Source organism: Leopardus geoffroyi, chromosome A1 (genome assembly GCF_018350155.1).
Source record: "Leopardus geoffroyi isolate Oge1 chromosome A1, O.geoffroyi_Oge1_pat1.0, whole genome shotgun sequence".
NCBI lineage: Eukaryota > Metazoa > Chordata > Mammalia > Carnivora > Felidae > Leopardus > Leopardus geoffroyi.
In genome coordinates this window covers 146772595-146788127 of record NC_059326.1, presented here as the reverse complement: position 1 = coordinate 146788127, position 15533 = coordinate 146772595, and the positions used below count along the sequence as shown (strand labels likewise).

At 38.9% G+C, this 15533-nt stretch overlaps 1 protein-coding gene across 3 annotated transcripts in view; it reads right to left on the bottom strand.

The window, feature by feature from the left end:
- VCAN (versican) overlaps nucleotides 1-15533 on the bottom strand; it is a 111336-nt gene that overhangs the window by 32859 nt on the left and 62944 nt on the right. For 2 of the 3 annotated variants that reach the window (XM_045497172.1, XM_045497164.1), the window contains 2 exons: nucleotides 5505-10733; nucleotides 2100-2213 (listed from right to left, as the gene is read on the bottom strand). In XM_045497172.1, coding sequence (XP_045353128.1) covers nucleotides 2100-2213; nucleotides 5505-10733 — 5343 coding nt within the window. The remainder of the gene's footprint in view (nucleotides 1-2099; nucleotides 2214-5504; nucleotides 10734-15533) is intronic. The other variant, XM_045497178.1, reaches the window with a different exon arrangement.

Sequence of the window (15533 nt, the reverse complement as noted above, 5' to 3'; positions counted from 1 at the left end):
TCAGCATCAACTGAGAATGTTAGAGACGCAGGTTCCCAGGCCCACCCCAGACCTACAGAATCAGACCCTGTGGGGGATGGGAACACCAATGATTGGTGTTGTAGAAGTCCCCCACATGATTTTGATGATGCTAAAGTCTAAGAATCACTCTACTAGAATAGGAATAATCTCTTGGATTGAGAATCTTCTCAGATGTATCCAGATCTAACCTCCTTTCAAGTATTTTCTTCTAATACGTTTCTCTCCCACAAACCCATAAATAGGCCTACGTCAATACTCGCGGTCACTCAAATGCATTCTGCAGTTTGCGGTGTCTGCACTTATGTTTGCTGTGTCTGTGTCTCCCCCACCAGCCATCAAAATCCTCCTAACTTTAAATGCAATACTAAATGCAACTTTTCTACCCAGACCCGTATGATCTCTGATGAAATTAATGCTTTATTCCCATACCATTTTCCAATTCCACTAAAGATTTAATTAATGTTTATATTAAATAAGAGTATTAAACTATATAAATATACAAAGTAAATTAAATTTCCAAGAGGTATATAATGTATTGGTACCTAAAGAAATGGCCTCAGTAATGATGATATCATATAGTAGTGATATCAAACACTTTTATGATGCTTGCTAAGTACCAGCCACTGTTCTAACAGCTTCACATATATTAATTCACTAAACTATTTTCAAGTGATTTTAATGTAAAACAGAATGGGAGCCAAATAGATGCTTTTATACATATATATGTAAATATGACATTTAAGATGTTAGTTATTCCTTAAATGCATTCTATTGCTACCTCTACATCCCTACTAATTAACACAGAAATAGAGCTTACCAGCTCTATTAACTTTTTTTTTAAAGATAAGCACTCTTGGGGTGCCTGGGTGGCTCAGTTGGTTAAGCGTCCAACTTTGGCTAAGGTCATGGTCTCATGGTTCGTGGGTTCAAGTCCTGTGCTGGGGTCTGTTCTGACAGCTCAGAGCCTGGAGTCTGCTTCAGAATCTTTGTCTCTCTCTCTCTCTCTCTCTGCCCCTCCTCCGTTTGTACTCTGTCTCTCTCTCTGTCTCTCTCAAAAATAAGTGAATAAACATTAAAGAAAACTTCAGGACAAGCACTCTTTTAAAATGAGTGTTGAGAATTTTATCTCAGTATTTTTGTGTAATCTAAAGTGTTATCATGGGCTTTCTTTACTCAATTGTATGAGAAAATCTTTACGGTACCTCTAAAAGGATCACCTATCCAATGTATTCCATCATCTCTTTTCTCAGAGGAAAGGTCTATATTTAGTCAAATCAGAACTGGAGTCTTTTTTTTTTTTTTAAAGAAAAGGAAACCAAAATAAGAATGACAGTGAAAGGAACTGATTTAGTAAAGAGACAATATACTTCTCGAAATCCAAAAAAGAGGAGGACAGAAACTTCACAACTTCTTGAGGTACAGGTAGGTTAGGCTAGCCTCTGGGGACCAGGGCCAATTCCACCCCAGAGGAACGAGTTAGCTCAAAACACAAAAGCTAAACCCCCTAATTTTTTAATGTTTATTTATTTTTGAGAAAGAGTGCAAGCAAGGGACGGGCAGAGAGAGAGGGGGACAGAGAATCCGAAGCAGGCTCCACACTGACAGCAGAAAACCCGATGCGGGCTTGATCTCAAAAACCATGAGATCATGACCTGAGCCAAAGTTGGACGCTCAGCTGGTTGAGCCACCCAGCCACCCCAAAACTCCCTAATTTTTAAATAACTTTCTAAAGTTATTTTGTATTTAAATTGATTATTGATATGTCAACTGAGGGAAATGGATTAAAGTATTTCCTTACTATTTATGCAACTTTCCATTTGTAAAGCCTACCTACAAAAACTATAAAAAGACACAAGTCACCTCACGTAGCTTCACTGAGTTTTGGGTATATTAACAAAATTCCGTAAACACCTGTCCCCATTTCCCAGACTCTACTTGAATTACTCTATGATTTTAACATCACTTAACAAATAATTCATCCACAAACGGGTTTTTATGAAATCCTTTGAGCAATATAAATTCTGCCCCAATATATCTTCTGGAAAAGCATCACACTCTTTCAGGCAAGAACATCTTACCCAGTTCACACTGGTCGCCACTGAATCCTGGCACACAGGTGCATACATAGGAAGTTTCAGTAGGATAACAGGTGCCTCCATTAAGGCACGGGTTCGTTTTGCAACGATCAGGTCCTACCATGTTCAGGAAAGTAAGAAAAGCAGTTAGGCTCATATCCAAGTTTCAGTGTATTTCAGCATAAATTGCCACTTATTGCTACCATAAATATAAGCTTTACCATAGCAATTTAGATACTACACACAAAAATTAGCATTAACTTTACTCTCTGGAGTGTTTCTTGGCATTATAACTAATTGTTACAAATTGCATCTATTCATTTCTGGGATTCAGTCATGATTATTTTTAAACAATATTTTGTACAGTATCTGGCAACTAACATATTCTACTGCAGATTTAGTCGGCATGATAATGGCAATTGATTTTAGTCAAAAATGATTACACATATGTGCACAGTGAATGGAAAATGTATTCTTTTAAACGAGGTTAGTTCATGTGAAATGGCTGGATACACAGAACATGCATTCTTTTTAGCAGTTTGGCTGGTTATCATCATTTGAATTATTATTGCCTTTTACCACTTAATGCTCAGAAACTGTTTTTCTTCGAAAGTGTGCACTGAAGTCTCTTCTGCTACATTAATATGCTTTTTCCAAAAACACGTTCCAAATGTACTCCTTTAAACTATACTTGAAGAAAAGCAACACATAAATTAAACTCTACTGTACAAAAACAAACCCAAAGACAAACACCTCACCTAAAATGAAACCCCCAATTTTTTTGAAACCCCAAAGTTTTATTACAGTTTTCTTATTAAAACACAAATAACATTGACACTCTTAGAAGATAAATGTAAAGGTGACAGACACAAATTTCTGAGAAGAAAAACCTTTAAAATATGCTTTCTAAATGCAAATACTTTTACATAGTTTGAACACGTATATTCTTCTGTAATATTGCTTGGATAATTGCATTTACATGAATCATTTATGTTTATTGCTTGAATACTTTTTCAGGATCCCCTATGTTTCAAAATGTACAAAAATACAGATAAGAGTTGAAAGTTCTGCAAAATAATTGAAATAGGATATATTTGGACGAAAAACTCTATTTTCAAGAATCTTGAGTCCCGAAACCCTGAAATAATTACACATGAAAAAAGATGTCTAGTCACGAAACATAAACTTAGGAATATTTGAATAAGCGAGCACTGCTGTGGAAGACAACTGAGCCTTTCCATACGAGAACGTCAAACTCAAACTTTCTGAGTGTTAAGTAAATCCCAGACTATGAGAAAGACTTGACAGATAATACACTCGCCTCTGGGGGTTCAACATTATAATCAGATGCTTACACCTACTTCTCCAAAAATGACCCCAATTATTCTAAGACTCTTTCTCCTATAGTCCTAAAAATATGTAAAATCTCCCTAGCCATTTTAGCCTTCTGCCTCGGAAAGTACACTGCTTGTAGGTCAAGGATGCTGTCAACAACACATCTACGTGCTGCCTTCAGTGCAAAACCAGAGTGACACTTATGCGACAGTGCTTGCTAAAACTGTGCCGTGCCACACGACTATGAAGTTCTGTTACTATTTCCACCACAGGCTCCAGACACCATGCTGAGAGTATGGGACAAGGACTTGGCAAGAAAGCGGGGGGCTTTCTGTGAACTGAAAGTAGTTGGGATTAGGAGAAAAGTTTTGTTTTGGCAAATTTTATTCTTCCCTAAACAGTTTGTATTACTCTTCGAAAGCTGAACCTGCAACCGATAGACCAGGCAATCCATTATGCGCTGCTGTTTACCAAATTTGCCTGAAGTGACAACTGGCTTCGCAGTGAAGACGCAGGCTCTAATTCTAGGTAAACATTGTGGGCTGCATCACTGGCACACATTTCTCACTCATCTGTCAAACCGAATTCTCTCTCTGTGATTTACCAATGATTTCTGTATTATATTTTCACCAACCTGAAGTATTTGCAGCGAAATTGCAAAAGAATAAATATTGGCCAGATGACTAGGTTATGATTTACAGACTAAATATAGAGTGACAGTGAAAAATTCCATCAACCACCTTTGATTAGTTTTCTTCAGAAAATACTTTGAGTCATTTATAAAAGTTGCACTTTACAATTATTTTACTCTATCCGAAGCACAACAAGCTGAAGCATTAATGGTAGGTACAAAAAGATAACATTGAAATGATCAGGAGAATAATTCTAAGTACAGCCATGCCGGAAAACATATTCATTAAAATAAAACATATTTTCAACAACACAGCCCTTGAGATACTGATTTTTTTTTTCCTTTTTCTAGGTAGTGGCTAGGTGGTAATGGACATTTGTGGATTCCACTGACATAGTTATTTAAATAACATTACTGGAAAATACCATTAGAGCAGACTTTTCAATATTATCAAGCTAGATTAAAAGGAAAATAAATTCTACAAAGTAAATATCCCAAGGTTTCTGGTTTACAAATAATTAAATACTGATTATTCATTGTTATACTATATTAATAGGAAACCAGCAAAGAGCAATGAGAAGACCATGGACTTTGGGGTGGTGTTGACCTGGGTTCAAATCCCACCTATGCCATGGCAAGTGTGGCTATGCAACCCTGAGCAAATTACAGAACTTCTCTGAACATCCACCTCCCATGCATTTAAATAGGGATGATAATAATAAAGGGATGATGATAATAATAATACAGCATTTTTGTGAAGACCAAATGAGAGAGTTTATTGAACCAGTATCAAATTCATGCTTTCTATCCATTCAGTAAAAAAATAGAAATCTTCTTTTGACAGGCAGGGCGTAAATATATAACAACTCTGGCGAGGTACTGTGTTAGAAGCATTATGCAGACTATCTGGAGCAAGGAAATTACATGAAAGTATGGACTGATAACTGATATTGCACAAACTACGTGAATGTTTATTAGAGTTATTTACTACTCTCAAATTTTAAAGGGCTGACAGATTTTGATAACGCCATAATAGCACCCATCAATGAGAGATTTTTGAAAATGAGATTTTTTTTTCCTGTTTTTAAACTAAGATGTATAACCATAGGGCATGTGACAAGGCAATATTTTAGTTATGAGTAAAACCAAATTAAATTTTTACACCATTAACAATTTCACATTTCCTAGGTCGCAATTATATGTTGTTTCTAAAACCCAGAAAAATACAAAGAATATCTATAAAGCCCAGAAATAATATATACTTACTTTCTTTGCATCTAATTATGGACTCAATACTGTGGCCTGTCCTGGTGTTATGTGAATAATATAAAAATCTTCACTGACTTAATATCACAATAAAAATTATACACATATATATACATGTTAGGACCAAGGGACTGTTTCCGAGTTTGGAAACAGATTTATCAATGTTGCAACCTTACCTGGTAAATAGACTGCTGTGCCTTCCACTGACTCTTCATTAATGCCAATCAGGAAACTGGTTTCATTAGAAGTTTCCAGAAGGGAAAATGATGGTGTTGCAAGCTCAGTATTTAACTCTGCAATGCTTACTGTTGCCTGATTATTGGAATCAAGAATTCTTGCTGATACTTGCTGTTCTGATGTTGCTACTGTATGATCCTCCTCTCTGATCAAAGCTGCTTGTGTTTCAGGGTTTATTTCCAGAGACAAAGAAATGGTGGGCCTCTCGGAAACCTGTGGGCTGGGCTGAGGCACGACGTCTGCCTCAACTTCATACATTGCAGAAGCAGAAGTAGAATGTGGCCACAGTGTAGCACCTTCTAACTTAATTTCACCTGCAGTTGTGGCCACAGTCCCAGCCTCGGGTGTTCTAATACTGGGAAACGCCTTGACCATTTCTCCAGAAAGCAGAGTGTTGGTTTCGTTTTGGGAATCTTGGAGAATCTCAGTTCCTTCTTCAGCAATCAGTTCTGTGGGAGAAGCTTCCATTTGTCCTAATAATTTATGATTAGTTTCATCTTCTGACGGTTCTAATCCAGTGTCAGAAGATAAGGATGGAGGCTCGGTTATGTGAACGAACTCTTCCCTCGATGATGTGAAAGGCACTTCAGTATCTGCAAGTTTTCCTGGAGACATTGGAGATGTGCCGACATCTGTGCCTGGCAGAGCACTTGCCTGGGGGCCCTCAGCATGTTCAGAGGCTCCACTGCCTAAGTAGACAGTAAGTGGAGATGATGGTGTCTGAGAGGACAACTTTGCAAAAGTGGTAAGTGCTGAGGTATCAGTGTAATCTGAGGGACTGGATCCTTCCATCACATTAGATGCCTCTGTTAAACTCTGAGCCATGAGGTGGATAGTACCGATACTTACATAGGGTGTAGGATCTATCAGTGCCTCCTCGGTTCCCGATGAGAATTCTGGCTGAAAAGAAGGACCTACGTATTTCTTTTCTTCATACTCCTCTTGTGTCTCCATATGGCTCAATGTGGATATTATCTCACTTTGGTCTGCAATAGCTTGACCATCAGACAAAGTACTTGACTCAAAGATATCATCCACGGCTTTTGCTTCAATTTTTGGTTCTTCAGTCTCTGGATTAACTGTGGCAGATGTACTAGGAATGGTCAGAGATGTCGCTGTGGGAAGCAAAATATCTAATTCTGTTTCAGGGATCCGAGTTGTGAAGAGAAAGCCCATGTGATCTAGGTGGCTTCTGTCTTCAGAAGTCATTGATTCATTATGTGTTGTCTGAGTGTAGTTAGCCAGAAGAATATCACCAGAGCCCTCAAAGTTTTCATCAGTTAAAGAAAGGTTAACAGCCGCCTCATACTTCTCTTGAACTTGAATGCTTTCTTCACTACTGCCGTGTGGTCCTGATAATGCCTCTGGATCTATGTCTGTTTGCATTCCAAGGATGTCTTCATATACAGGTTTAGTGTGATCTATATCTATGATAGTATTTTTATCTGATGTCAGCTCAGGGAGAATTTCAAGGATGGTACTCTCTGTAATTGTCAGTATTAAATCCTTGTCCTCTTTGTCCAGATCTATAATAATGTTTTCAGTGGCTTTTCTTCTGTTAGGTTTTATGGTGGAATCCTCAAATCCTCTGAAATGGTCTTGGAAACTATCTGCAGCACCTTCTGTGGATCTCTCATATGACACTGTATTTGACACTGTGCTAGTTGGATCAGGGGAGCTTTCATTCGGCTCTAAATGAAGAGGCAGCAACATTGAAACTGTTGGGAATCCATTAACAGTAACAGCTTTAGCACTTGGAACTGCAGGATGTTTTTCCAGGGATCTATCAGAAACAAATGTGGTGCTTCCTTGCCTGGTTGCCTGAGTAGTTCCAGAAGTGTGGACTAAATCAACCATATCCAATTCCCCAGATCCCTCTCCAGAATGTTCATAAAGCAAGTCAGATGGTTTTGGTGCTGATGTAACAAATCCTTTGGCCATTTGAAGACTGTAAGTTCTAGCCAGAAAATCAGAGGGAGGGGTTGCCGTGTCTTTTGTTTCTGCTGTTGAAGAATTCTTGTTAGAGACTTGTTCAGTCATCAGTTGAGGTCTACTGGTCTGGATTTCTTCTGCCCAAGTGTGAGTCTGACTCTGAGGATGTTCAGTATCTATGGAGAAAGTGAGAGGTGCCATAGAGGGTCCTTCAGTTCTGATGTCCCTTAAAATTTCTAGTAAGGTCGTGCTGGATGCTGTCTCACTATTTTCAGAGAGGTTTTCTGTCTTAGAAATGAGTGGTCTAACTTCATTTGCTACATTTTCTCTTCCCTTATAGCCTTCACTTGTATCACTTATGAGGCTGGTTTCTAAATTCTCCATTTGAGAAGCGTGAGGATATAATGTGGTAACAATTTGTTCCATTTCAGTAAAACTCACTGATACTGTAGTAGCCAAGACTTCTTCTCCTGATCCCAGCCCAGAGAATAAAAGATCAGTATCTGACTCTTTAATTATTGGTCTCATAACTTCAGGAAAAGGTTTTACATTTTCCTCCTTTTTGATTGGTGAATCTGTAACTACACTTTCAGTGGATACAGATTCAGTCACTGAGGTAGTAGCTAAGAAAAAATGGGATTTTTCAGTAACTTCAGGGACAGCAGTGAAGGGTGCCAAGCCCTTTGCTTCTGGATCCGGAGTAGACACATCAACTAAAGAAATGTCTTCCTCCTCCATTTCCTCATCAGGATGGTACATTTTCTTTGTCGTTAGCATAGGGGAATCTGTGGTGTGGAGTCCCAGTTCAGTAAATGTTTGTGAATAGGAAACTGTTTGTTCTGGTGCAACAGAACTTTGAGGGAATTCAGAAGATTTTTGCTCCTGAATCTTTTCCTCTGACACTGTCTCACTTTCAATTCCTTGTCTCACAGGGTTGACTTCTTGGGTGGACCATAATTTGGCTGGCGCCATAGTCTGGGGAAAGTTCACTGAAACTGTGACAGCGACTTTCACTCCCCCCTTTTCTGTCGCAGCTTCAGTCCCTTCCGTTTCTGATGTTGGTAAAATGGTGGATCTTGTATCAGTTTCATTAATAGCACCTTCTACTCCCAATTGTTGGTCAGTAAATGGGGGATCTGTACTAGAAACATTTCCCACAGCACTGGGAAACACTTGGTCCACGGAGCTGCTTACTGAGACCAACTGCTCACCTGAGCCCTCAGCTGAGGCTGTGAACTCTTCCCAAGGGAAGCCAGCAGTGCTGACCAAAGTGCCACTGGGTCCTTCTGAGTCGGCTCTGTGGTTGCTGTGATCTGAAGTAGGTATTACAGGTGATAGTGCAATCTGGGTATCCTTCAATGCTGCGTCCCCAGAGCCTTCCATCATTACTCGCTCTTCTTTTGCTATGGGATAAGTTACCGTTGAGTATTCTCTCAAGTCACCACTGAAATCTTCTTCTAAAGGAAAATCTGTAGAAAAGCCCTTTATCTCTGCCCCATGGTGTTGTTCTCCTGAGACTTCTAAAACCAAGTTTTCTTTGGACGTTTGGCTTATAATTTCAGCAACCTCCCTGTCCACTACAGTAGTCAAAGCTAATTCTGTTGGCTCAGAAGGGAGTATAGTTTCCACATGGGGAGACAAAGTGCCAGCTGCTTCCTTTTTGGTTTGAATTTCAGACTCTAAATTTAATGAAAATGAAGAAACAGTGGTAGTTTCTGGGTCAGCAGCAGCTTCTCCAGAGCCCAGCTCCATGGAGAGAGAGGTGGGGCTACCTGGGACAGTGGACGGCCCTTTTGGAACCTCATGGTGACCGCTACTGCTGGGCTTAGCAGTCTGTGCCCCCAGACTGTCTAAAAGATTTGTTTCTGTAAAGACAAGAGTAGACCTTGCCATTTCTTTTTCAGATTGTGTGGGTTTTGCCGAGGACATAAAGCTGCTCCTGTCAGTAGATGCTGAACCATTAGATGTAGCTTCATTTGAGCTTTCTAATTCAGAGGGTAAAATAAATTGATCTGATCTCTGTGTAGATGAATGTACCTGAACTGTAGCAGATCCAACCGTAGATCCCACCTCCTCATCTTTTCTCTTCTTTCCTTCAAGAGATGTACTGAAAACCCACTCAGAAGTGTCTGTTTCCCCTGTAAATTTGGTTGGCACTACTTCTGCAGAAAGTTGTTGAGAGATCGAATAAGAGGTGGTTGCAGGAACATCAAAAAGACTTTCTGTGATCATGATCTTGCCAGTGTCTAAAGTAATGGATGTATCTGCAGTATTGCTCTGTGAGAAATCAGTTGTTATGGTGAACATTTTATCTTTATCTTCTTCTGCTTCCCCAGAGCCTTCTGGAATGGGAATTGAAGGACTGACTGAGAGCTCTGCATTTTCCCTAGGGGTTATTTCGGCCCAGCTTTCTACAGTGGACAAGCGGTCATCAGGGAGGGCATTTCCTGTGAAGGTAACTGAGACTTCCTCTGAAACATCTGCTGACACAGAACTTGGAACTGTACTTGGAGTGTATGTGACAGAAGTGCTTTTTTCTGCCTCTTCACCAAATGTTACTTCAGTGGCCCTTGAAAATACTATTTTTTGAGATTCTTGGTCAATGGAAGCATCTCCTGAAGACTCTTCAGAAAAGAGAGGTACAGGTTCTGTGTGCTCATGGACCAGATTATCAAATTCAGGCCCTCTCTCTGTGACTGATTCTGGCCCCTCTGTGGTTTCTCCCTCATGCAATGGGACTGTGGGGAACACATCAGGCTCACCACTTGAGAAATGTTCTGGTGTTTCTGGGTAAGTCTCAGGCCTCCACGTAAGTTCAAGTGACTCTGTTGTCTCTTTCGATTCATTAGGTTGCACAGCGGTAGACTGTCCAGTTTCAGCCATCACAAACTGATGCGTTTCACTTTCACTGCTGTCTGAAAAATTTTGAGAAGGTGCAACGCTCTCAAACTGGCCACGCCGAGCTTCTGCTGTTTCTGGGTCCTTGGGGACAGTGGTAACGAGCTGTTTCCCATTTATGTACTGCACTGACGGGGTGGTCGTGACGTCAGTAGCATTCGTACATTCTTCATCCTCCTCTTCGTCTTCTTCACTGTGGTACAGATCTATTTCAATTAACTCAGGTAAAATTTCAGCAATTAGATCGTGCTCTGGGTCTGTTTCTTCACTACAAGGTTCATCTTCTTTAGATTCTGAATCTATTGGATGACCAATTACACTCAAATCACTCATTCGACCTGAAAAAAACAAAGAGTTTTCACAACACTTGAATAGAAGATTTGGCAGTGTATGACAGAAGAAATCGATAGCAAGGCTGGCTGATTAAGCTCACACACACAAAGAAAGGATTCGAATCTTTTTACTAACAGGCAATCACCCTTCTACACAGGGTTCTCAGTTTCCAAATTTGTGGATTCACATTAACAACAAGAAAAATATATCCAATTTAAAGTGGTAGGAACAGGTTATGAAAACTCTTCAACACATTTAACAAAGCAATGTGCTTAAACTGAAACAAGGAATCACATATATACATTGTCATAATGAAATGTGGGAATTCACATGTGTGTGAACTGAAAAAAAAAAAGAAAAAGAAAAATTAAGACCATTTCACCAGATCATACAGAAAAAGTATGTGATTATTGTTTTCTGAAAGGGGATGCTTAGACACCTTCTATTCAATAAGGAAATGAGAAGAGAGTCCTTCTCTTGCCAAAATCTGCCCTAGAGAAGACTGTTTTTAGAAAAGTAAGTAAGAGGTTTCTTTGTAGTGCTTTCACAGTGCAACAACCTCCCCCCCCCCACCCCCGCCCCTGGTGTAACAGTGAGACAAGATTTAGCTGCACAGGCTGCAGCCACATCCCAGATACAAGGGCAAGAAGCCCCGGATGGGGGGCCCTGCACAGGATACGTCACTGAAAACACCAGGAAGGAAGAGCCCTCCATACTTTATACCTTTGTCCTTCGTGAGAGGTGATTTGGATTGGGTCTGTTATGGCTCTTCTTACTAACATTTTCTCCAAAGGAAGTTCAGGGGTCGCATCTAAACATTTGGACGAGCATACTTCACATAAGACATATCCTCAGAACATTTCCCTTGATTGTAAATTGCTAAAAGGTACCAACCATTAAGCTCAATGGACTTTACTGCTTCCAGAAATACACCAGCAAAACTCTTTGCCCAGGCACGAGGAAACAGTAAATCCTGGGCCCTCACCTTCATCAGAGTGGAATTCAGTTGTCCTAGGAGAGGATCCTGCCACTACAGCTGTCCTGGCCCCTGTGTCATGGCAGTGTGTAAAGGTGCCTGTGGGTGCAATGACCCATGAAGAAGACAAAGAGAAACATGCAGGATTGCAGAGTGTCTCGCTCTCCCACTCCAGGACACTGTTGTAGAATTAGTTTTTAGACTAGCCCCGATCCATGCCACATATGCTCAGGCTAAGCCTGAAAGCTTGCAGAAGGAATAATGATGACGGAGCCACCTCTGTCCCCCATCAATAGGGGGAACGTTCCTGTAGCAAGAAGCCACTCCCTCCCATGTATGAAAGGACCACCATCTAGCATTTACTGATAAGTCAGAAAAGAAAAATCCTTATTGAGAAAGAACGAGCAGTGCTTGTATTCTTTACGCACCAAAATAAATACAGAAGGATGTGAACTATCAATGAAAACTCTAAGACGCTCCTTCTATATTTTTAACTAAGCTTTGATAGAAAACCAAAGAAAACAAGACTTTTATGTAACTAGAAGACATATACAATTTTTACATTACCCCTTTCAACCTTCTAAAAGCAAGAAAGAAAACCCTTCACTATACCCCGTCATATGTTCACCGTGTTCTCTCTATAAAATATTACTTGCATAGGGCTCGGTTGTTCCTACCCTAATCTTATATCCTATACCCAAATCTCCAACTCATTCCATTCCATGTACTCAGCCTTTCACCTGTGGAAACAAAGGCTTAAGGGCATTCAAATGAATAAAATATTTCTACCATAAGAGAAGTGAGATCAATGCATAACTCTGGTATATTAAAAAATATAAAACAAATACATATGATTTCTGCCACAGATGTGGCAACAACTCTTAATTGCCAAGCAGGAAAATGACTAAATGTCTTACCTTTTTCCAAACAATATAACTAAAAACATAAGTTTGTTCAATATTAGATTACTGAAGTTGTTGCTGTGATCTTATAGTGTCTCATTTTATATATGTTTTAAAAGAGAACTCAATAAGATCTTCAGATAATAACACCTTTTAATATGGCTTCCAGTGAAGCCCACATTTTGCTATTAGAAAAATTTTGAGATAATGTATATGCATATGTACATATATGTATATAATAATACATTTTAAATGCTTTTTGTACAAATAAATCTTTTGAAACATCACATCAGTGGTTTTGCCTAATCACCATACTAAGTAGTCTCTCAGTGCCAATACTATTTTAATATAGTTGAGGTAAGCCAGACTCAGTTAAACTATTCTGTACATTAAAAAAAATTTTATGTGTATTTACTTTTGAGAGAAAGAGAGAAAGACAGAGGAGTGAGCAGGGGAAGGGCAGAGAGAGGGAGACACAGAATCCGAAGCAGGGTCCAGGCTCTGAGCTGTCAGCACAGAGCCCGATGTGGGGCTCAAACCCACAGACTGTGAGATCATGACCTGAGCTGAAGTTGGATGCTTAACCGACTGAGCCACCCAGGTGCCCCTCTGTACATTTTTATAGGATTTAACCAAAGCTTCAAAACTGTGCCTATCTTAAATTGCTAATACTCTCATTTTACACTGAATCTTTTGCACTAGGTTTCATTAGGTGTAAATAAAACTAGAATTCACATCAAGAAGCAGCACACACACGGATGCTAAATTCACACAATATCTTTCATTTAAATACAGAAAAAATTTTATTTTTTTATTAAGAAAAATTTTTAAGTTTATTTATTTATTTTGAGAGAGAGCACGATATTGAGCTGGGGACAGATAGAGGAGGAGAGAAAGAATCCCAAGCAACCTCCATATGTAAGCATGGAGCCTGATGTGAGGCTCAAACTCACAAACCATGAAATCATGACCTAAGCCAAATGTCAGAGTCAGACCCTTAACTGACTGAGCCACCCAGGTGCCCCAACACAGAAAGAGTTTTAAATAAGAAACAGGTCTGTGTCAAGCATATGAAGAATCCCCACCACATTTTGTACCTTTTATAAATAACGGAGATAAAACTAACCGTTCAGCCAAAGTTCTCCTAGCAAACACAAGATAAATAAGGAAATAACTGCTTGATACTGTTTATTTATAAACTCCTGGACCAGAAATAGAGTAAATAGCACTCATTGTCATTATAGATTTATATAGGTATCTGAATAAATTCCTTACTTAAAGAATAGTAATGAAAAACTGATATAAACATATCTCATGATCTTCAGAATGAACCTAAACGGAGGTTCCATCAATGTATGATGTTGGGAGCTCTAAAAATAAGTGGGGTGGAGAAAAATGGAGAGAGAGAAGACACTAAGGTAAGTCAGTGTGTCAACTGTCAGTGTGTCAAAGGAATTGACATGTCTTGGTGTTCACTTAAATGTTTTACAAAGGAGTGAATAATTTAAAATAAAATGTCTTTTTTTTTTCTAGGAAAGAAAACAAAGAACTGTAATTGTGAATCAAAAATTTATATAATAATTTCATTGACTATCAACTCTTATTAAATCTACTTAATTCAATTAATAAAAGACCCTGGCATTCACTTTATATTCTCCAGTTTTAGTTCCAATGAACAAAGCATAACATTCTTTTAGTCTATTTTCCACTTGGATAAGGAACTTTAACATTTTTTATTTCACATGAATCTATGGGGACTTCCCTTAGCATTTTAGATGATCATATCAGAATATTTTACCAAAAGATTCAACTGTTAGATGCAGTATATTCCATTTTCTAGCCTAAATAAATATCACAGAATTTCAATCACAGCAATACAAACATAGCAGAGATGGCCTTTGTATGTTCTTCACAAACACAGTCGGTTTCATATTGGCTTTTGCACACAAAATTAAATTCACTACCACAACTATGCATGCCACCCAACCATATTATCTTCCCAGAAGCCAACTGACTGCACAACATTTACTACCTATTATGTATCAGACTCTATTGCAAACCCTTGCTTACCAACTCTGTAGAGACCTAAGAGCCTCAAGAATATTTTCCAAGTCGTTTGACTCTCTGCCTACATGTCTCTCTCTTTGAAACAAATGCTTTCGCCAAGAGGTTAGTAAAATGGCCTTGCTAAACCCTTTTCTCCTTATTTTGAGTGTACACATTGCAAATGTACCGATCACTACATTTAATCCAGGATTCCTTCTTTCACCTGCCTCCCAAGTATCTGGTCTGACTTGCTTTCAGAATAGTAGAAAACACAGAAACATCTTAAGCTATTTTGTCTTAAGGTTCTCATTGTACCATGAAGCTGGTAACCACCAAAGAACTGTGGGCATGTCATGGTCAACAGGGACTGAGAAGATTTTAAAAAGTGCTCATTTGATATGTATTACAAAAATGTTCTATTCAATGGGAATTCTTAAATAAAACAGATACAAATAAGACTTGAAATTATTGTTTCCTTTTTCTGAAAGAAATATTCTCACAATTATACAGAGACTAATATTCACTTTGTTTGAATAAGTTGTGTCAGCTTCCAAATGGTTTCATCAGATTTCTTAATATTGTTTTAAGAGTGAGGGAAATGTTCATTTTTTTTCTGCAACAGATTCCCTACAGATCAATCTACATTCTATTCTCTCCTTGTGGCTGGTTTGTTCCCATACTTTTAAAATCTCATGGAGTGGGGGGTGTGGGGCTATGAAATCTACCCAGTATGGATGGGAGGGTTCTTTCCCACAACCCCATTCCTCTGTCATTGCTACCTTACATCTCACCCATATTCCTATTTTCTCTTTTTTGTTATCCAAGTCTTTGAAATTACTTCTTCATCCCTCTTTCTTACTACTACCCCACCCACCACACAT